This window comes from Emys orbicularis, assembly GCF_028017835.1.
Source record: "Emys orbicularis isolate rEmyOrb1 chromosome 21 unlocalized genomic scaffold, rEmyOrb1.hap1 SUPER_21_unloc_2, whole genome shotgun sequence".
NCBI lineage: Eukaryota > Metazoa > Chordata > Testudines > Emydidae > Emys > Emys orbicularis.
This window is the reverse complement of record NW_027045156.1, coordinates 55,920-78,254: the sequence shown is the minus strand read 5'-3', so window position 1 is coordinate 78,254 and position 22,335 is coordinate 55,920. Positions and strand designations below refer to the sequence as shown.

The 22,335-nt window shown below is 69.2% G+C and overlaps 2 protein-coding genes across 2 annotated transcripts in view; both read right to left on the bottom strand.

Annotated features, from left to right (window-relative positions):
• Window positions 1-1,170, bottom strand: part of HUWE1 (HECT, UBA and WWE domain containing E3 ubiquitin protein ligase 1) — a 66,237-nt gene extending 65,067 nt beyond the window's left edge. The window contains exon 1 of the mRNA XM_065423058.1: window positions 1,077-1,170. The gene's annotated coding sequence lies outside the window, so the exon portion shown is untranslated. The remainder of the gene's footprint in view (window positions 1-1,076) is intronic.
• A 2,530-nt stretch (window positions 1,171-3,700) lies between these two features.
• Window positions 3,701-15,691, bottom strand: PHF8 (PHD finger protein 8). Its single transcript, XM_065423056.1, is given in 24 exon segments — window positions 3,701-3,789; window positions 4,513-4,873; window positions 5,156-5,265; window positions 5,453-5,548; window positions 5,756-5,877; window positions 5,879-6,022; window positions 6,512-6,551; window positions 6,554-6,641; window positions 7,401-7,486; window positions 7,648-7,823; window positions 8,473-8,570; window positions 8,766-8,999; window positions 9,659-9,748; window positions 10,125-10,216; window positions 10,424-10,530; window positions 10,767-10,854; window positions 12,207-12,243; window positions 12,245-12,370; window positions 12,467-12,653; window positions 13,180-13,321; window positions 13,773-13,933; window positions 14,714-14,834; window positions 14,972-15,057; window positions 15,594-15,691. Coding segments are annotated over 24 exon segments (2,979 nt in total).
• Between the last annotated feature and the right edge of the window lie 6,644 nt (window positions 15,692-22,335).

The following is a 22,335-nucleotide window of genomic DNA, read 5'->3' as shown; positions in this document are numbered from 1 at the left end:
GGGCAGAGGGGCCCGGCGGGAGGGGGGGTCAGGTCACTGGGGAGGCCCGGCCGGGGGGATATCAGGGGAGAGGCAACAGGGGGCAGGTGGCTGGGGGGGATATGACGTGGGGGCGGGTCTCTGAACGGGGGGGGGGATATGACGGGGAGCAGGTCGCTGGGGGGCATATGATGGGGGAGGATCGGCAGGGGGCAGGTACCTGGGCAGGGGGGTACGACGGGGGGATATGACGGGGGAGCAGGTCCCTGGGCGGCGAGGGGGCAGGTCGCTGCGGGGGGGCGTCGCTGCGGGGGGGCAGGTCCCTGGGCCGGGGGGGAGCGGTCGCTGCGGGGGGGGCCGGTGGGGGGGGCAGGTCCCTGGGCCGGGGGGGGGCATGTCGCTGCGGGGGAGCCAGCGGGGGGCAGGTCCCTGGGCGGGGGGGGGGGCAGGTCGCTGCCGGGGAGGACAGGTCCCTGCGGGGGGGGCCGGCGGGGGGGGCAGGTCCCTGGGCGGGGGGGGGCAGGTCGCTGCCGGGGGGGGCGGTCGCTGCGGGGGGGCCGGCGGGGGGGGCAGGCCCCTGGGCGGGGGGGGGCGGGCAGGTCGCTGCCGGGGAGGGCAGGTCCCTGCGGGGGGGGGCCGGCGGGGGGGGCAGGTCCCTGGGCGGGGGGGGGCAGGTCGCTGCCGGGGGGGGCGGTCGCTGCGGGGGGGGGCGGGTCGCTGCGGGGGGGGCAGGCCCCTGGGCGGGGGGGGGCGGGCAGGTCGCTGCCGGGGAGGGCAGGTCCCTGCGGGGGGGGCCGGCGGGGGGGGCAGGTCCCTGCGGGGGGGCCGGCGGGGGGGGCAGGTCGCTGCCGGGGGGGGGGCGGTCGCTGCGGGGGGGCCGGCGGGGGGGCCGGTCCCTGGGCGGGGGGGGCGGGCAGGTCGCTGCCGGGGAGGGCAGGTCCCTGCGGGGGGGGGCCGGCGGGGGGGGCAGGTCGCTGCCGGGGGGGGCGGTCGCTGCGGGGGGGCCGGCGGGGGGGCCGGTCCCTGGGCGGGGGGGGCCGCCCCCCCACGAGGAACAGGGCCCAGCGCGGCGGGGTCCCCCCCCGCCCCGGCGGTACCTGCTCCGGGCGCGGGGTCAGTGCCAGGCCCAGTCGCCTCCCGCCGCCGCCATCTTAACAGCAGCCCCCGAGCCTCAGCCCAGCAGGCAGATCCCGCGAGAACTCCTTGCCTGCCGCTCGGGGACGGGATCCCGCGAGAGTTCGGGAGCGAGTTCCCGCGAGACAGGCTCCGTCCCTCCCTCCCTCCCTCCCGCGAGACCCGAAAGGGGCAGATCCCGCGAGACTTGGCGGGGGGTGACTTCACCGCGCTGGGGCAAAGCGGGAGAGATCTCGCGAGAATTCAGGCGACAGTTCACGTGAGACTTCCCCGCAAAGCTTTCCCGCAAGAAGCGCAGGGCCGAGATCTCGCGAGAGCTTGATGGTTCTCGTGAGCATTCAATACCGGGGTAGCGATCCCCGGAGCTAGAAAGGACGAGCGAAATCTCGCGATAGTTCGGGGAGCAGAACTCACCGCGAGGCCGCCAGCTGAGCATTAGATCCCGCGAGACTTGATGGTGAAAATCTCGCAAGGGTCGCGAGACTGATCTCTTTAACCGTTTACAGACCGGAATAAAAGGGTGCGGCGAGATCTCGCGAGACTTGATGCCGCAGCTCTCGCTTTGGTCCCGCCCTTCCCATGAGACTAAATTGCCTGTGGCCCGGGAAGAGAATCGCGCGAGAACTGGAAACGGAACCTCGCGAGAACTCAGGCCCGGCGGGGGAAAATGAACGCGCCCCCCCCCCCCCGAACCCGGTGCTAGAAGGGGATGGGAGCCGTGAGGGGAAATCGCGCGAGAACTCACCGTCTCCAAGGCGACAGGGGGCGAGAACGGCCGGCCGCGGCGGGGGTGGCTGGACAAGAGCCCACGTGAGGTATCGCGATGACAGGAAACCACGCGAGAGCGCCGACCTGCGACGTCGTCGCGCTTCCTCCAAGGACGCTTCTAATCACGCGAGATCTCAGGAGGCTGTCTCACCCCCATCAAGTCTCGCGAGATCTCGGGCGACGCTCTTCCGCCATAGAACCCGAGTCTCGCGAGACCTCGCTGCCAAAGCCCAATCCCAGTCGTTCTTGAGACAAATGTAACTTTATTCAGCCGCCTCCGGGCGGACACGCGAGGGGGCGGGGCATGGGCCAGGTCCCGCCCCTCCCCCCATGAGGTCATGTCACATCACCGCCCAAGCTAACGACGGCCCAGCCCCCGGGGGAAGTGTGGGGGGCAGAGCCCCTGGGGGGGCTGGTAGGGGGGGGCACAGGGGGGCTGGTTGGGGGGCAGCGCCCCTGGGGGAAGTGGGGGGGGCAGAGGGGGGTTGGTATGGGGGGGCACAGCTCCTGGGGGGGCTGGTGGGGGGGCAGAGCCCCTGGGGGAAGTGGGGGGTTGGTATGGGGGGCAGAGCCCCTGGGGGGGCACAGGGGGGCTGGTGGGGAGGCAGAGCCCCTGGGGGAAGTGGGGGGTTGGTATGGGGGGCAGAGCCACTTGGGGAAGTGGGGGGTTGGTATGGGGGGGCAGAACCCCTGGGAGGGTTGGTAGGGGGCACAGGGGGGCTTGTGAGGGGGGGGGGCGGAGCCCCTAGGGGAAGTGGGGGGCTGGTATGGGGGGCACAGAGCCCCTTGGGGAAGTGGGGGGGTTGGTATGGGGGGGCAGAGCCCCTGGAGGGGAGGGGGGCACAGGGCCCCTGGGGGAAGTGGGGGGGCTGGTATGGGGGGGCACAGGGCCCCTGGAGGGAGTAGGGAGGGCTAGTAGGGGGGCACAGGGCCCCTGGGGGAAGTGGGGGGCTGGGATGGGGGTGAACAAAACCTCTAGGGAGGGGGGGCTGGTATAGGGGCACAGACTCTGGGGAAGAGGGGGGCTGGTATGGGGCACAGAGTCCCTGAGGAGAGTGGGGGCAATGGTAGGGGGGGCACAAAGCCCCTGTGTTGAGGGGGGCTGGTATGGGGGTCTGTGCAGCGCCTGGCACGACGGGCTGGGGGTCCGTATGGCGAGGGGTGACGGATGGCCGGGGGGCTGCAGGAAGTGGGGGTCACAGGAAGGAGGCGGGAGCTGCTCGGCGCAGAGGGGCACAGGAAGGGGGGGCACAATTAAGAGACGAGGGGGTCTCCCCGAGACGGGTGGAACCGACAGATTTTTATTCTAACCCTGGATATAAAACGTCTGGCGTGAGCCCTGGCCCGGCCTGAACCCCCACGGCCATGAGGGAGCCCCGGACCCCTAGACTGGGGGGCAGAACAGGGACCCTCTACCACAGCCCCCTGCCCGCTGCCCCCGGGTGCCCCACCATCGGGGGGGGTCACTGTCTGGGCTCAGGGTCCCCCAGCCACCTCCCTCCCTGGGCCGGTCCTACCGTGGGAAAGGGGGGCCGGGGTACCCCAAAAATCGGGGCAGGGGAACAGGCTGAAGTCTGGATCCCCGCTGGTGGGGGGGCCACTCAATCCAGGCTCGGAAGAGCCCCTCCAACGGGGCAGAAGAGACCAATCAGACCCAAAGGGGGAAGGAGCACTGGGGGTAGGGCTACCAGGACACAGCAGCCAATCGGTGGAGGTGCCAGGCAAGCCCCTCCCCTGTGCAGGTCCATGGAGGGGTGCAGTCCCGGGGTAGGGGGGGGGGGCGGCGGTCCATGCTGCCCCCCCCCCGGCTCCATGGGGCTCAGAGAAGCAGCTTCCCGTTGCGATGGATCTTGAGGATGCGGCCGAGCCGCTGCTTAGCCGTGGCCAGGCCCTTCTTGGGGCGCTTTCCTGGGGGGCAGAGCAGAGGGTTAGGGGGGCTGGGCGGATCCCTCCCCCACCCACAGGAGATACCAACAGCCCCACCATGGAACCCAGGCGTCCTAGCTCCCATCCCCCCCTGCTCTAACCACCAGCCCCCACTCCCCTCCCAGAGCCGGGCCAAGAACCCAGGCGTCCTGGCTCCCATCCCCCCCTGCTCAAACCCACAAGCCCCCCTCCCCTCCCAGAGCCGGGGAGAGAACCCAGGAGTCCTGGCTCCCATCCCCCCCTGCTCTAACCCACCAGCCTCCACTCCCCTCCCAGAGCCGGGCCGAGAACCCAGGAGTCCTGGAGTCCCATCCCCCCCTGCTCTAACCCACCAGCCCCCACTCCCCTCCTAGAGCCGGGCCGAGAACCCAGGAGTCCTGGAGTCCCAGCCCCCCCTGCTCTACCCACCAGCCCCCACTCCCCTCCCAGAGCCGGGGAGAGAACCCAGGAGTCCTGGAGTCCCAGCCCCCCCTGCTCTAACCACCAGCCCCCACTCCCCTCCCAGAGCCGGGGAGAGAACCCAGGAGTCCTGGAGTCCCAGCCCCCCCTGCTCTAACCACCAGCCCCCACTCCCCTCCCAGAGCCGGGCAGAGAACCCAGGAGTCCTGGCTCCCAGCTCCCCCTGCTCTAACCACCAGAGCCCGCTCCCCTCCCAGAGTCGGGCAGAGAACCCAGGAGTCCTGGCCCCCAGCTGCCCTGCCTTACCCTGAGCGGGCGGGGTGCCGGGGGCGCCGGCGGAGGGGCGGCGCTGGGACAGGAAGACGCCGGGGGCCATGGGGGTGGTGCCACGGCTGAGCTGGGCCATGCCGAAGACGCTGGGCCGGGCCGTGTACTCGTGGTCGGCCAGGCTGCCGGCATAGGGCTCCGCCTTTGGCTCGGGGGTGGGGGGCGCGGGGGCTGCCCCAGGGGCGCTGTCTGGCACAGCAGGCACCTCCGGCTCCAGCTCCGGCTCCGGCTCCGGTTCTGGCTCTGCTTCCGGCTCCGGGTCGGGCTCCGGGTCCGGCTCCTTCGGGGACGGAGCCCTTCGCTTGGCCTGGCTCTTCCGCCGCTGCAGCCGCTGGTGTTCCTGGGGGAGGGAGCGTGGGGGTGGGGAGGGGGGTGGGGGAGTGCCCCCCGTCTGCCCCCCACCTGTCCCCGCAGCACCGTGCCCCCCGCCTGCCCCCCACCTGTCCCCGCAGCACCGTGCCCCCTGCCTGCCCCCCACCTGTCCCTGCAACACGGTGCCCGCCGCCTGCCCCCCACGGCATGGTACCCGCCGCCTGCCCCCCACCTGTCCCTGCAACACGGCGCCCCGCGCCTGCCCCCTCAGCGCGCCCCCTGCCCAGCCGTCGCCCCGCAGGGCCGTTACCTGCTGCGCCAGCTTGGCTGCGGCAGCCGCCAGCCCCGTCTCGACTGACGCCACTCGGGTCCCCTCGCGCACGGGCCGGTCCTGGCGGGGCAGCGTCGGGGTCACCCGGGCTGGGGGGAGCAGAAAGGGAACCGCAGAGTTCTCGGCCCGGCCAGCAACCGGGCCCCCCCGCGTCCCCCCAGAGCTGGGAGAACCCAGGAGTCCTGGCTCCCAGCCCCCCTGCTCTAACCCACCAGCCCCCACTCCCCTCCCAGAGCTGGGGGAGAACCCACAACCGGGACTCCTGGGTTCCATTACCTTTCGGGCTCCAGGGGGCGTCATCCGTACATTTCTTCTTCTTTGGTAGCGATTTCAAGGCTGGGTCGTCCTCGTCAGACTCAAGAGAGGGGTAAACTGGGGGGCAGGGGGGCAGTGGGTAAGTTGGGGGGCCCCCTCCCCCCTGACCCAGCCAGCCCCCTGCCCAGAGGGGTCAGGCCCCTGCCCCATTCCCTGCCCCCCTGAGCCAGCCAGTCCCTGCCCTGGGGCAGATGGGAGCCGGCGCCCCCCAGAGGGGACAGGCCCCTGCCCCATTCTCCCCCCCCCCCCCGGCCTGGCACTCACTGAACTCAGCGTCCTTGAAGCAGGCGCCCAGGCTCTCCTGCTCGTCCAGGCTGCCCGTCTCGCCCTCGCTGTCCGTGCTGTGGGCGGGCGCCCGCGTCGGGGGGTCTCCTGCGGGGGCGCTTGGTGCCCGACCCGCCCGCCCAGCCGCGCTCGTGGCCCGGGACCCACCAGGCCGGGCGGCCGGGCGAGGAGCCGGCGGCCTGCAGGTTGGCCATGCAGAGCATGCCCTGGATCGCCTCCTGCGTGCTGGGCGAGGCCGGCGCCTCACTGGGGGGGCGGGAGGGTTAGGGGGGCCCGGGATCCCCCGCCCCGGCACAGACCTCTGTGACCCCCCTGGTGCCCCCCAGTGCCCACCCTCCCGCACAGCACCCCCGGCGACCCCCAGCGCCTTCCCCTCCCCTCCCCCCCGGACACGCCCAGCGCCCTCACCCCTTGGCACAGCGCCCCCCAGAGCCCTCCCCTGGCACAGCGCCCCCCAGCGCCCTCCCCCCCGGCACAGCGTCCCCCGGCGACCCCCAGCGCCGCGCCCTCCCCCCTGGTACAGCGCCCCCGGTGACCGCCAGCACCCTCCCCTCCCCCCGGAACAATACCCCGTAACTCCTCTCCCCCCCAGCACAGCACCCCTCGGCCACGCCCAGCACCCTCCCCCCCGGTGACCCCCAGCGCCCTCCCCTCCCCCCACTGAGCTCCCCCCGGCGTGGTGCCCCATGACAACCCCCTGCCCCTTCCCCCCACTCAGCCCCCAGCGCATCTCACCTGAGCTCCTCGTAGTGGGGCCCCCCCACCTGGCGACTGCCTTGAGCAGGTCGAGGATCCCGGCCGCGCTGCCCCCCGGCCCCAGCGCCTCGTCCCCCGAGCCGCCCTCGTCCTCCGTGGTGTAGTCCTCCTGGGGGGAGAGAGACATGGGGCACCTGCCGCCAGCCGCCTGCTCCCAGCCCCACAGGGCCCAGCCCCCACGGCCCCCTGCTCCCAGTCCCACAGGGCCCAGCCCCCCACGGCCCTCTGCTCCCAGCCCCGCATCCCCTGCTTCCAGCCCCCCACGGCCGCCTGCTCCCAACCCCACAGGGCCCAGCCCCCCACGGCCCCCTGCTCCCAGCCCCCCATGGCCCTCTGCTCCCAGCCCCGCATCCCCTGCTTCCAGCCCCCCCACGGCCGCCTGCTCCCAGCCCCACATCCCCTGCTTCCAGCCCCACAGGGCCCAGCCCCCCACGGCCGCCTGCTCCCAGCCCCACAGGGCCCAGCCCCCCATGGCTCTCTGCTCCCAGCACCACAGGGCACAGCCACATAGGGACCCCAGCTCCCAGCCCCATGGGCCCGGCCCCCTACGGCCGCCTGCTCCCAGCCCCACAGGGCCCAGCCCCCCCACGGCCCTCTGCTCCCAGCCCCGCATCCCCTGCTTCCAGCCCCCTATGGCCGCCTGCTCCCAGCCCCAAAGGGCCCAGCCCCCCATGGCCCCCTGCTCCCAGCCCCAAGGGCCCGGCTCCACACGGCCTCCTGCTCCCAGCCCCACACCCTCTCCTCTCAGCCCCACAGGGCCCAGCCCCCCACGGCTCTCTGTTCCCAGCCCCACACCCCCTGCTCCCAGTCCCACAGTAACAGCCCCCCATGGTCCCCTGCTCCCCACACCCCCCGATAGCCAGTTTACCTCGATGTCGAACTCGACCTCCCCAGGCTCCCGCACGCGGTTGGGGTCAGAGCAGGGTTTGGCCCTTGGCAGCTTCCTGGGGAATTCTGGGAAAGAGAACAGCAGAGCCCCTCACCGAGCGGCCCTAGGGGGCAGGGCTGCGGGGCGGGAGTGGGGGGCAGCGCCGAGCCAGGGGCAGGGCTGCGGGGTGGGAGAGGGGGGCACCGCCAAGTCGGGGGGGGGAGCTGTAAGGGGGGGGGTGACCTACTGGCCAGTCTCCTGGGGGGCGCTGGGCCCCGCCGGTCCTTGCGGGGAGGCGCCTCGTCGATCTGCAAATCCTCCTCCGAGTCGAGGTCCAGCCCCTGGGCGCCCGGGGAGCTGGGGGGCGACGGGGAGCGGGACGGGTGGGGCCGCCGGCGCCCTGAGCCCCTGGCCCGCTTTGGCCTGCCAGGGGGAGAGCAGGTCAGAGACCCCAGCCGGCCCCCCAGCCCCCCCCGCCCTGCCACCCCCCGGCCCAGCCCCCCGCCCCACTCCCCCAGGCCACAGCCCCCCAGCTCCCCGCCCCGCAGCATCCCCGGCCAGATCCCACCCCGCAGCGCCCCCCCAACAGTACCCCCTGCCCCACAGCACCCACTGCCAGCCCCCCGCCCCACAGCACCCCGTTAGCCCCCCACCACGCAGCGGCCCCCCAGAGCGCCCCCCCGCTCTCCACAGAGCCCCCTGCCGGCCCCAGCCCCACAGCACCACCTGCCAGCCCTCCGCCCTGCAGCACCACCCCACAGCACCCCCTGCCGGCTCCCTGCCCCACAGCACCCCCTGTTAGCCTCCCTCTCGCTCTCCACAGAGCCCCCTGCCGCCCCCCAGCTCCCCGCCCCGCAGCACCCCCTGCCAGCCCCCCACCCCGCAGCACCCCCTGCCCCACAGCACCCCGTTAGCCCCCCACCGCGCAGCAGCCCCCCAGAGCACCCCGCCAGCCCCCAGCCCCACAGCACCCCCTGCCAGCCCCCCCACTCTCCACAGAGCCCCCTGCCGGCCCCCACCCCCGCTCCCCACCCTGTAGCGCTCCCTGCCCCGCCCAACACACCCCACTCACCGCACAGGCCGGCCGTCGGCCAGCACCAAGGTGAGCTCCCCTTCGGCCAGCTCTGAATCCCCGTCCGTCTCCTCCAGGCTGGAGCTGGGAATGTCAAACTGTGAAAGAAAGGGGGGGGGGGGGGGGCTGATGAGATGCAGCCACCTCTAGGGTGGAGCCGCTAGGAACAGCTGCACCTAACACTGGCGAGGAGATACAAGTATTCTGATTTCCAGGGGAGAGCGGCCCCTGCCCAGCCCCTCTGCCCCACGGCACCCCCCAGCCCCCTGCCCAGTCCCCGCCCCAGCCGTCACCTCCTCTGCCTGGGGGCTCTCGCTGCTCTCCAGCGTCGGCGGCTCCGTGCACGTGTCCAGCAGCTCCAAGTCCAGCCTCGTGGGGGCGCCAGCAGCTGGGCCCTCGCGCCCCTTCCGGCCTCCCCTCCGGCCCGGCTCCTGGGGGCTCTGGTCCCCCCTCCTGGCGCCTGGCGGGGGGGCCCGCTGCACCCCGAAGGGGCTGCCCGTCTTCCCGATGTTCTGCTGAAAGATATCCTGGGAGGGCTTCAATCCCCCCGCCGGGAGAGGCCCCCCTCCCGCCGCCCACAAACTGCCCCCCACCTCGCGCCTGCCCCGCAGTGCCCCACCACCACCCCTAGTGCCCAGCCCCGCCCCACAGTCCCCAGTCCTGCCTGCCCCCCAGTGCCCGGTCCCGCCTGGCCCCCGCCCCCCAGTCCCCAGTCCTGCCTGCCCCCCGCCCCACAGTGCCCCCTCCCCCACAGTGCCCGGCCCCCGCCCCACAGTCCCCAGTCCTGCCTGCCCCCCAGTGCACGGCCCTGCCTGGCCCCCGCCCCGCAGTGCCCCCTCCCCCACAGTGCCCGGCCCCCGCCCCACAGTCCCCAGTCCTGCCTGCCCCCCGCCCCACAGTGCCCCCTCCCCCACAGTGCCCGGCCCCCGCCCCACAGTCCCCAGTCCTGCCTGCCCCCCAGTGCACGGCCCTGCCTGGCCCCCGCCCCGCAGTGCCCCCTCCTCCACAGTGCCTGGCCCCCGCCCCACAGTCCCCAGTCCTGCCTGCCCTCCAGTGCCCGGCCCTGCCCCCGCCCCACAGTCCCACCTGCCAGGGGAGAGCCCCTACCCCCCCAGCACCCAGCACCGAATGCCAGGGGAGAGCCCCCTGCCCCATGGTGCCCCCCAGTGCCAGGGCTGCCCCGCACCTCGACCAGGCGGATTTCCTTGGCCAGGTCTTTGATGAGCTGCGCAGGACGCACGGTGCCAGGGATTTCGTCCTCGTGTTCCTCCAGCACCTGGGAGAAGGGGGGGGTTACTGGGGGCTCCGGCGCTTGGGTCTGTTCAGGTTTGGGAGGCCCCTGTGCGGATCTGAGAGCCTGGCTCTAGCCCCCGGCTCTGCCCCTCCCCAGACAGGGGAAGGGCTCCTGGTGAGGGCGTGGGGGGGGGGTCCCACGGGAACTCCGGGGTGGGCTGTGAGTCGAGCTAACACAGGTCGTGGAACAGACACAGCCCAGAGCCGGCGCCTCTGTAAGTCCAACGTCCCCCCCACTAGCCCCGAGCTGCGGCTGACGCTGGGGTGGGGCGCGACGGCTCCTTGGAACTGAGCGTTCTCCTCCCTCCAGCTCCGCCCAGCCGGGGATCGCTCCCGGCCCCCGGATCAGAGCCACTTGCCTCTCTGCGGGTCCAGGCGCGGAACGCCGTGTTCAGAGCTTTCGCTCCGTGGACCAGGTAGGCGGCCGGGTGTCGGCGGTTCTCCCGCAGGCCTGGAGGGGCGAGAGGCACAGGTAGGGCTCAGGGAATGGGACACGGGCCCACCCAGCCCCGCTCCCCCTTCCCCCCCGGCCCCGCTCACCTCCGACTCCCCCCCCCTTCCCCCCCGGCCCCGCTCACCTCCGACTCCCCCTCCCCCTTCCCCCCCGGCCCCGCTCACCTCCGACTCCCCCTCCCCCTTCCCCCCCAGCCCCGCTCACCTCGGAAGATGTCCAGGAGGTGTTTGCCGACGTACCAGCAGATAGTTTCAAAGTTGGGAAATCTGAAGAGATCAGCCGTGCTCAGACGCTTCTCAATCTCGTAGGCCCTGCCGGGGGAGACAACCGAGCCAGGTTGGGCCGGGACAGCTCGGGGCCGGCTCACCCGGCGCTGAGATGCAGCCACCTCTGGGGCGGGGCAGCTGGGGAACAGCCACATATAACGCAGCCTGGGGATGGCCGCGACGTGGGCTCTTTCCCAGAGCGCTTTGCACCAAGCCCACCCCCCGGCAGGGTCGGTGTCCATGGGGCGGGGCTGGGGGTCTCCGGTGCCCCTGACACTCACTTGAGCTGCATCTCGATGTTGAGGCTGTGCAGGAAGTTGCCCCCGAAAGCCAGGCAGTCGATGGGGGTCAGCACGGCGTGGATCCAGCCTGGGGGCAGAGCGGGGTCAGACTCCGGGGGAACCCGGCCCTGCCGTGGGGTGATGGGGGGTCGGGGACCCACAGGTAAGGGAGCAGGAGGGGGGCAGGTACCGGAGGGGATGAAGGGGGCTGGGAGGGTGCCTGCAGGGGGCAGAGGGAGGGTACTCGTGGGGATTAAGGGGGCTGGGGGGTGCCTGCGGGGGGAAGAAGGGGGTACCTGTGGGGATGAAGAGCGTCTGGCCCTGGCGCAGGGGGCACCGGTAGCGGTGGGGATGGAGGGGGCTGGGGGGGAACCCGTGGGGGGCAGTGGAAGGGTACCCATGGGGATTAAGGGGGCTGGGGGGTGCCCGCGGGGGGAAGACGGGGGTACCCGTGGGGATGAAGAGCGTCTGGCCCTGGCACAGGGGGCACCGGTAGTGGTGGGGATGGAGGGGGCAGGGGGGGAACCCGTGGGGGGGAGGGTACCCATGGGGATTAAGGGGGCTGGGGGGTGCCCGCGGGGGGAAGAAGGGGGTACCCGTGGGGATGAAGAGCGTCTGGCCCTGGCGCAGGGGGCACCGGTAGTGGTGGGGATGGAGGGGGCTGGGGGGGAACCCGTGGGGGGGAGGGTACCCATGGGGATTAAGGGGGCTGGGGGGTGCCCGCGGGGGGAAGAAGGGGGTACCCGTGGGGATGAAGAGCGTCTGGCCCTGGCGCAGGGGGCACCGGTAGTGGTGGGGATGGAGGGGGCTGGGGGGGAACCCGTGGGGGGGAGGGTACCCATGGGGATTAAGGGGGCTGGGGGGTGCCCGCGGGGGGAAGAAGGGGGTACCCGTGGGGATGAAGAGCGTCTGGCCCTGGCGCAGGGGGCACCGGTAGCGGTGGGGCTGGGGGGGGAACCCGTGGGGGGGAGGGTACCCATGGGGATTAAGGGGGCTGGGGGGTGCCCGCGGGGGGAAGAAGGGGGTACCCGTGGGGATGAAGAGCGTCTGGCCCTGGCGCAGGGGGCACCGGTAGCGGTGGGGCTGGGGGGGAACCCGTGGGGGGGAGGGTACCCATGGGGATTAAGGGGGCTGGGGGGTGCCCGCGGGGGGAAGAAGGGGGTACCCGTGGGGATGAAGAGCGTCTGGCCCTGGCGCAGGGGGCACCGGTAGCGGTGGGGCTGGGGGGGAACCCGTGGGGGGGAGGATACCCATGGGGATTAAGGGGGCTGGGGGGTGCCCGCGGGGGGAAGAAGGGGGTACCCGTGGGGATGAAGAGCGTCTGGCCCTGGCGCAGGGGGCACCGGTAGCGGTGGGGCTGGGGGGGAACCCGTGGGGGGGAGGGTACCCATGGGGATTAAGGGGGCTGGGGGGTGCCCGCGGGGGGAAGAAGGGGGGTACCCGTGGGGATGAAGAGCGTCTGGCCCTGGCGCAGGGGGGCACCGGTAGCAGTGCTCGGCCTGATCCCCGAAGAACGTCTCGCTCTGGTTGGACGAGCTGCTCCAGGCCTCGAACCGGGCCAGGTTGGTCGGGCTGGGCCGCACCAGGTAGAAAATCTTCTCGCCCTTGGGGGGGGGGGGGGGGGGGGACAGTGAGTAGAGTAGGGGGTCCCCATACCCCGCCCGCACACCCCCCCCGCACGGCGCCCTGCCCAGCCGTACCCACAGCACGTGGTACCAGACGGAGGTGCCCCCGAAGTCGATGTGGAAGTCGGTGTAGCTGCCCTGCGTGCCCATCAGGCAGTACTTCTGCACGCTCGGCCGCTCGAACACCGACTCGCCCGGCCAGAGGTTCTCCACCCACGACAGCTTCCGCACAATCTTCGGGGTCTCCACCAGGTTCGACAGTCTGGGGGGCAGAGCAGTCAGCCCGCGGGACCCCGGCGTCCGGGAGGGGGGCCAGGCTGCCAGCCCGCGGGACCCCGGCGTCCGGGAGGGGGCCTGGCTACCCGCCTGCGGTATCCTGGCGTCCGACTGTCACCCCGCGGGACCCCGGCCGCCACCCCGCGGGACCCCGGCATCCAGGAGGGGACCCCGGCCGCCACCCCCGCGGGACCCCGGCATCCAGGAGGGGACCCCGGCCGCCACCCCGCGGGACCCCCGGCATCTGGGGGGGGGGGGGGGGGAGGCCTGGCCGTCACCCTGTGGGATCCCGGCATCCAGGAGGGGGACCCAGCCGTCACCCCGCAGCCATAGGAACCGCGGGATGGAGTTGGGGGGACAGAACGGGGCGGGTGGAGGATGCATCTCAGGGACCCAGGTTTCTGGGAGATAACACAGATAACATGCTCTCCCCTGGCTTTCCCCCTGCCCCAGCCCCCTCCCCCCAGTCCTGCCCAGCCCCCCACTGCCCCAGCCCCCCGGCCCCCACTGACCGGCTCTCGGAGAACTCCAGGCTGATGACGTTCAGCACCTTGTCCCGCCGGGCGGCGCCGAAGTAGCTGACGAAGTCGCCCAGGCGCATACGGAGATCAGCCTGGCGGCTCACGTCGATGACATCGATCTCTTTGTCAGGGCCTGGGGGGGCGCAGGGTGAGAGCGACCGGCCCCCAAGCCAGCTATGGGCCCCCTGCGGCCCCCTGACTCCCCCACTGGCCCCCCGGCACGGCCCTGTGATCACCCACACCCCCCACAGCCAGCCACGCCCCCCCTGGACCCCCACTGCCCCCCGCCAGCTATGGGCCCCCCGCCACGGCCCCGACACCCCCACTGCCCCCCCACCACGGCCCCCCTGGACCCCCATTGCCCCCACACCAGCAATGGGCCCCCCGCCACGGCCCCCTGACCCCCCCAGCCCCCTGACGCCCCCACTGCCCCCCCGCCACGGCCCCGTGATCCCCCACAGCCAGCCACGGCCCCCCTGGACCCCCACTGCCCCCATGCCAGCTATGGACCCTGCCGCAGCCCCCCGCGCCCCCCCCCCCGGCGGCCGTTCCCAGCACTGGCAGCCCCCTGGGCCCGGCCTTACCCACGTAGTGCTCGATGTCCCGCACGGTGAAGGACGGGGGGGGCAGCGTCATGCCCAGCCCGTCCTTCTTCAGCACCAGGATGGGGACGCTGAAGCTGTTCTCCTCCAAGAACTCGACCGTCAGCTGCGCCCCGCTGGGCTTCAGGATCACCTCGTCCGCGCTGACAGGGCGGGAGGGAGAGTCAGCGAGGTGCGGCCACCTCTGGGGCGGAGCGGCTGGGAATAGCCGCACATAACACAGCATAGGGACAGCTCGCCCGGTGCGGACTTGAGATTTAGGGACAGAGAACTAGAAACAAAGATCCTGGGGACAGGCGCTGACAACTTGAGAAACCTCCAAGCGCCCAGCTCTGACTGCCAAGGGTGAGAAGCCCCCTGCCCAGCCCCCCATCCTACTCTGGCTCCGGCCCTGCCAGGGGAGAGCGTCCCTCACCCAGCCCCCCACCCCAGCGCCCGGCCCTGCCAGGGGAGAACGCCCCTCACCCAGCCCCCCACCCCAGCGCCCGGCCCTGCCAGGGGACAGCGCCCCTCACCCAACCCCCGTCCCACTCCCTGGTGCCCCCCAGCGCCCGGCCCTGCCAGGGGAGAGCGCCCCTCACCCAGCCCCCCACGCCAGCGCCCGGCCCTGCCAGGGGACAGCGCCCCTCACCCAACCCCCCGTCCCACTCCCTGGTGCCCCCCAGCGCCCGGCCCTGCCAGGGGAGAGCGCCCCTCACCCAGCCCCCCACCCCAGCGCCTGGCCCTGCCAGGGGAGAACGCCCCTCACCCAGCCCCCCACCCCAGCGCCCGGCCCTGCCAGGGGACAGCGCCCCTCACCCAACCCCCCGTCCCACTCCCTGGTGCCCCCCAGCGCCCGGCCCTGCCAGGGGAGAGTGCCCCTTGCCCAGCCCCCCATCACCTCCCAGCACCAGCCCCCCAGCCCCCTCCACTGTGACTCTCACCTGGGGAACGTCCGGCCCCGAAGCTCCTTTATGAACTGGGCGCTGCCCGTCCGCACCATGGCACCCGCCTCTCGGCTCAGCCCCGCGTCCTGCTGCTTCTGGGGCCCCCGGCGCCGCTTCACTGCGGGGGGCAGGAGATCCCGTCATGGGAGACTGAGCCGGGGGGGGGAGGAGGGAGCAGATCCCCTCCCCGAGGCAGCCACCCCCAGCCCTCCCGGCCCCCCGCCCGGCCCGAGGCGGGCAGGTTTGGGTACTCACTGACGGAGGGACCGTGCGCCAGCTGGCAGTTGGGGCAGTGATACAGGTCGATGTCAGCAGCCGCGTCCTCTTCCACCCCGACGCAGCTGGGGGAGAAAGAGTCGCTTACCCGCTGGCCCAGAGCTTGGCCCCCCACCCAGGCCCCTGCCCCATTCCCCTCCCCCCTGAGGCAGCCCCCCTGCCCGGGTCGGAGCCGGCGCCCCCCAGAGAGGACAGACCTGCCCCATTCCCCAGCCCCCCGATCCAGCCAGCCCCCATGCCCGGGTCGGAGCCAGCGCCCCCTGGAGGGGACAGGCCCCTGCCCCATTCCCCAGCCCCCCGATCCAGCCCCCCTGCCCCGGTCGGAGCCAGCGCCCCCCAGAGGGGACAGGCCCCTGCCCCATTCCCCACCCCCCCGATCCAGCCAGCCCCCCGGCCCGGGTCAGAGCCGGCGCCCCCAGGGGGGACAAGCCCCTGCCCCATTCCCCACCCCCCCCCGATCCAGCCAGCCCCCCGGCCCGGGTCAGAGCCGGCGCCCCCAGGGGGGACAGGCCCCTGCCCCATTCCCCACCCCCCCGATCCAGCCAGCCCCCCGGCCCGGGTCAGAGCCGGTGCCTCCAGGGGGAACAAGCCCTGGCCCCACCTGCCGTGGAACCAGTCCTGGCAGATGTCGCACTCGATCATGAAGCGGGTCACGTCGTAGGGCAGGCGGCAGAGGCAGTAGACGGGCACCGAGGCCATGGCGGCCCCCCCACAATAAACGACTGACCCCCCCCCTCAGGACCAGCAGGGGGGCATGGGACACGGGGGGCCCCTCACCCCTCCCAGAGCCCGGCCCAGGGGCACGGCCACCTCTGGGCCCCCGAGGTGCCCCCAAATCAGTCCCGAACCCCCCAAAAGAAACCCTAAGGGTCAACTGGGCTCCCCTCGACACCCCAAAAGAGCAAATACCCCCCTCGGGGTGCCCCGCCCTGGGGCCACTGACCCCCAAACGAGCCTGAGCCCTGGGGGGGTCTCCCCTCCCCCTGCACCCCCCGGGGGTCACCCCGCACCCCCTCCCTGTGCCCTAGAGACGGGGGTCTCTCTCCCGCTCCCGAGTGGGGGTCTCCCCGCTTCCCGCTCCCTCCCTTCCCAATGGGGGGGTCTCCCCGCCTCCCGCTCCCCTCCCCCTCCCGAGTGGGGGTCTCCCCGCCTCCCGCTCCCTCCCTTCCCAATGGGGGGGTCTCCCCGCCTCCCGCTCCCCTCCCGCTCCCGAGTGGGGGTCTCCCCGCCTCCCGCTCCCCTCCCCAATGGGGGGGGTGTCCCCGCCTCCCGCCGCCCACGGGGGGGGGTCTCCCCTACTCCCGCTCCCCTCCCGAGGGGGGGTCTCCCCTACTCCCGGTCCCCTCCCCCTCCCAATGGGGGGGTCTCCCCGCCGCCCACGGGGGGGTCCCCGCCTCCCGCTCCCCTCCCCCTCCCAAGCGGGGGGGGTCTCTCCAGGCCCGGTCCGGTCCCACTCGGCCTGGCCAGGCCCCAGGATCCTGCTCCAGCTCCGGCCTCCCAATAAAGTTTATTCAAAACACGGGGAGGGGCCCCGGCGCCATCTTGGGAGCGGCCCAGGCCACGGCCGGGCGACGCGGCCATCTTGAGAGTGGCCTGGCTGGGTGCGGAAGCCCTGTCGGCCCGGCCAGGCTCATCCGCCATCTTGAGTGTGGCATCGATCACGGGCCAGGGAGCGGCGACCACCTTCGGAGTGGCAGCCCCGCCGCCGCGGGACACGCGGGCCGGCCGGAGAGCGGCCTTCGCACCGAGCCATGTGGGGAGGGGCTGCCAGGGGAGCCAGGCCGCCATCTTGGAAGTGGCAAAGGGCAACGTCCCCGGCTGAGCGGCCATGTTGGGAAGGGACCAGGACGAAGACGCCATCTTGGGAGTGGCACGAGCCCGTTCAGGGCTCGGTCCAACCCGGCCCCCAGCGCGCCCCGACGCCCAGTAGCTGCCGTCGCCATCTTGGGAGTGGCACCAGTCCCCCATAGGGTGTGGGCCCTGGTCGCCATCTTGGGTGTGGCGTGTGGCCACTGTTGTGTCACTGCCCGGGGTCACCCCCGCACTCCCTCCTGGTGCCCAGACCCCACTCCCCTCCCAGAGCCATAGAGAGAACCCAGGAGTCCTGGCTCCCAGCCCCCCCCCCGCTCTAACCACCAGCACTCGCTCCCCTCCCAGAGCCGCGAGAACCCAGGAGTCCAGGCTCCCAGCCCCCCCCCCCCTCTAACCACCAGCACTCGCTCCCCTCCCAGAGCCGGGGAGAGAACCCAGGAGTCCTGGCTCCCAGCCCCCCCCCCCCCCCCGCTCTAACCACCAGCCCTCACTCCCCTCCCAGAGCCGCGAGAACCTAGGAGTCCTGGCTCCCAGCCCCCCCCCCCCCGCTCTAACCCACCAGCCCCCCACTCCCCTCCCAGAGCCGGGGAGAGAACCCAGGAGTCCTGGCTCCCAGCCCCCCCCCCCCCCGCTCTAACCACCAGCCCTCACTCCCCTCCCAGAGCCGCGAGAACCTAGGAGTCCTGGCTCCCAGCCCCCCCCCCCCCCGCTCTAACCCACCAGCCCCCCACTCCCCTCCCAGAGCCGGGGAGAGAACCCAGGAGTCCTGGCTCCCAGCGCCCCTGCTCTGATCCACCAGCCCCCACTCCCCTCCCAGAGCCGGGGAGAGAACCCAGGAGTCCTGACTCCCAGCCCCCCCCCCACGCTCTAACCCACCAGACCCCACTCCCCTCCCAGAGCCGGGGAGAGAACCCAGGAGTCCTGGCTCCCAGCCCCCCCCCCCCCCCCCGCTCTAACCACCAGCCCTCACTCCCCTCCCAGAGCCGCGAGAACCTAGGAGTCCTGGCTCCCAGCCCCCCCCCCCCCCGCTCTAACCCACCAGCCCCCACTCCCCTCCCAGAGCCGGGGAGAGAACCCAGGAGTCCTGGCTCCCAGCCCCCCCCCCCCCGCTCTAACCACCAGCCCTCACTCCCCTCCCAGAGCCGCGAGAACCTAGGAGTCCTGGCTCCCAGCCCCCCCCCCCCCGCTCTAACCCACCAGCCCCCCACTCCCCTCCCAGAGCCGGGGAGAGAACCCAGGAGTCCTGGCTCCCAGCGCCCCTGCTCTGATCCACCAGCCCCCACTCCCCTCCCAGAGCCGGGGAGAGAACCCAGGAGTCCTGACTCCCAGCCCCCCCCCCACGCTCTAACCCACCAGACCCCACTCCCCTCCCAGAGCCGGGGAGAGAACCCAGGAGTCCTGGCTCCCAACCCCCTACCTTCAGCTGCCGCTCAGAAGAACAATCCAGCTCAGCTGCGGTTTACTAAAAGAATAGACTTTTATTAAGTACTGTAAGTCTCTCTCCTCGATCACAGATGACCGTACCACGCGTCCAGATCCACCAGATCCACCCAAGCAAAACACATCGCCCCTGCCGGCTTCGCCTCCGCCACGCAGCCTTCCCCCGCGTCCCCACTACTGCCAATTTCCCTCCCGAAGCGGGACCCGTCCCAACTTACATGGATAAACTAGGGAGCAAGTTGTGGGATCTGGGGCTAGCGGGACAACAGGGGTTTTTATAGTCATAGGGCTGAGGGGCAAGGGAAATAGAGGTAACATTTATCCGTCCACTAATAAACACGTGTCAGTAGCTTTAAAAAAAAAAAAAGGAGGGGTGGGGGGATTTAAATGATAAAATTAATAACAACAAAACCCGTGACATTTCTTACTTGGATTTCTTTCCCCTCGTAAATATCACACACAACTGTAAATTGACAAGATCGCAAGGAAGAAAATAACCCGACTGCTCATTTCAGTGAAAGATACTTTGAGGTTTAAACAAAACAAAAAAAACCCCAAAACCTAGGTTCTTATGCTAAAAGCATTTTAAAAGTTGGGGAAAGAAAATATATGTATACATAGATACGGTTACAAAAACCGGAAGCTTCAGAATTATTTGAAGGATTGGGGAGGGGGGGCGCAAAGTGGGGAAAGGAAAGTCAGCTGGTTTACAATTTAAGAACCAAAAAAAAAATACGATTGAGACTTTTGAGGTTTGCTTCAAAAAAATCTCACTAGTCATTAGTTTCTATCCAGAAAAGCATCTAACATAGAAGTGCAATGACTATCATCAAAAAGGTGTATGCCCCAGGTGAGGTGATAGGTAGATAGATAGATAGAGGAGGTGGATGGGGCTAGATAGATAGATAGATATGGTTTATGGGGATGGATAGATAGAAATAATTTTAATTTCAAAATTGGAGGAGGGAAAGTTCTTAACATCAACAAAAATTATTTTAAAAAATCCTTAACCATAAATAGCAGTATAAACCCAAAGGATTTTCAATGGGGTCTGATTTTAAAAAGTTAAATTAAATCAGCAGCAAAGGAAATTAACAGGAGAAAGACGCCATGAAGCAGGGAGGCCAGGGGAACAGAAAGGGGTCCAGGCCTACTTAGCAGAAATACAGGTCGGGAGACAGCTAGTGCCCAGACCTGGCTCTACTGAATTCCGCTAACTAGATTAAACTGAAACACCAGGACTGCTCATTGCCCAGTTGCTTCTCACGTGCGGCTGGGGGAGTGGTGAGATTTTAAAGGCCAGCTAATCTGAGCGCAGATTCTCGGACGCTGGGGCCGGAGCTGTGCTGTCAGACTTTATATTCGCCTCCAGGCTGGCCGGCCACAGTTACAGCCCGTGGTCTGAGCAATTTCCCCAGGCTGGCCACAAACAATTCCCGAGGACGGGTTTTGTCTCATTTGCGAGAAAATTCTCTCTCCTTGGTGGAGGTCGAATGAAAATTCAAGAAAACGTGGTCGGGGGCCGGTTTCTGACACACAACGGGGGACACAAAGAGAAGACTGAGAAATCCACGTGTGAGTTAATACGATTCACACACACACCGTTTAAAAACCAAAAGACGAGGAGGAGGGGGAGAATAATGTCCGAGTGGCTAGCTTACAGCATCAGCCAGTTGATTTAGTGGACAAAGGTAGGAAGTCAGTAGCCACACCTGGCCCAGGGCAGGCTGGCTGGCTTAAAAGTCAAGAGAACTGCAGGTGGGTTGGTTCGAAGTTCTTTGCGTTTTTTGTTCTCTTTTAAAGCTTTGAGTCAGCAAGAAAACGAACCTGAAAACCCCACTTCAGTGTGTGCGTCGTCCGCAGATCGAAGTGGAAAGCAGTAATCCGGGAGCGGAAGGGTGAATTCAGATGCTGATGCCAAGGGTCCAACCCCAGCGAAAAGGCTCCTCGCTGGCAGCGCGATTTCAGCTGCCCGGATTCAATCCACAAAGAGCTGTAATGGGCCAGATCCCCACCTGGGGCACATGGGTATAACTTTGCTGCAGTCAGCGGGGCCAGACCCCCACTGGGGTCCATCAGCCATAGCTCCATGGAGTCAATGGGGCCAGACCCGCAGCAGGCGTCAATGGGCCGCAGCTCCATTGGGTCAATGGGGCCAGACCCCCAGCTGGGGTCAATGGGCCGTAGCTCCATTGGGTCAATGGGGCAGATCCCAGCTGGGGTCAATGGGCCGTAGCTCCGTTGGGTCAATGGGGCCAGACCCCCAGCTGGGGTCAATGGGCCGTAGCTGCGTTGGGTCAATGGGCCGCAGGTCCGTTGGGTCAATGGGCCGTAGCTCCGTTGGAGTCAATGGGGCAGATCCCAGCTGGGGTCAATGGGCCGTAGCTCCATTGGAGTCAATGGGGCAGATCCCAGCTGGGGTCAATGGGCCGTAGCTGCGTTGGGTCAATGGGCCGCAGGTCCGTTGGGTCAATGGGCCGTAGCTCCGTTGGAGTCAATGGGGCAGATCCCAGCTGGGGTCAATGGGCCGTAGCTCCATTGGAGTCAATGGGGCAGATCCCAGCTGGGGTCAATGGGCCGTAGCTCCATTGGAGTCAATGGGGCAGATCCCAGCTGGGGTCAGTGGGCTGCAGCTCCGTTGGGTCAATGGGGCCAGACCCCCAGCTGTGGGAATCCCCAATTGACACCAGCAGGGGAAATGGGCTCCATGCTAGTCATAAAGTGTTTCACCTAGATAAGGAAAAAAAACCCATGGAGAAATTTAGCAGCACAATCCCCAAGCCTCCAATATGTTCCAGGTTCATGTGAAGGACTGGCCGAGCCGAGCTCCAGCACACGAGGCCAGCGACTTTCACCAGTCAGTCCTGCAGCCAGCCTGAGGGCTGAGAGAGAGGTGTGTCCTCCCGACTCCACCGCTCACTCGCAGGGCTGAACCTGGGCGGAAATACCTCTCCTCCTGCCTTTGTCCACTGGTTTCCATCGCCCTCGGCTGCCAGACACGCCGCCCGCAGCAAGCCACACGCACGCTTCAGCCAACAGCAATTTCCCACACACGACTCTGGGCTTTGATGGGTTTTTCTGGGGCTTTTCCACCTTCTCTGAAGCAGCTGGGACCAGCCCCGGCTGGAGACGGGACCCTGGATGAGGTGCTTGGAGCTGCTGAGCGTCGACAGATTGGCAATGGGGAAGTTTCATCTTCCACTGCAGCCCGAGCCTGCTGGCATCATCCGGGCACGTCTCACCTAAATCGATTCCCTGCGGCCCCTCACAACCGCTCTGTCTCTTTTAGTCCAACCACCGTCCTCGGGCCCAGTGAAACCGAACGCCCTGCCCTACGCAAGACTCGAGTTCTGGCCTTGGACACGGAAACACAGGGTCTTCCAGGCCACGAGCAAGGCCCCGGATCCTCAAAGGTGCCCGACTCCACGGGTCGGAAGGCACCTTGAGAGGTCGTCCAGTCCAGCTCCCGGCACGGAGGCAGGACCAAATAAACCTAGACCATCCCTGACAGGGGTTTGTCCGACCTGTCCTTAAAAACCTCCAACAACGGGATTCCCGAATCATCTCCTCAGCGGTTCTTCGAGGACCTAAGTCCCTTGCTGGGTGGGGCAATCGAGGCTTCTTGAATGCCAACGGTGAAAGAAAGGGATCTTCTTACCTCCAGTCGGGTTTGCGGGGCACCTCACGACATCAGGAAAGGCAGCATGGGTGGGAATTGAGCCCCCGAAGCAGATGCGGAAGGGGCGAGGAAACTGGCCACGGTTTTCCAAAAGGGACGAGCGATTTCCAGCGCGGGGAATCTGCGATTCCGCCGAATGGTGCCGAGAAAGGGGCTTCTGCAAAGCCAACTGAGCCAGCGGCCCCAACTCGGATCAGTTCAAATCCCCCATCCGAGGTTGAGATTTGCGCTAGTTTTATTTCCAGTGTAAATCTAAAAGGTGACTCTCCGCCGATCTAGTCAAGACCGCTACACCCCTGCCAGGCAGGATGCTTATCTCGGTGTCTTTTCAGCGTAGTTTATGTCACTTGGCGAGGGGCATAAACAATCTCACCTGGACGGGAAGACCCCAAGAGCTGGAGAACGGGCCACC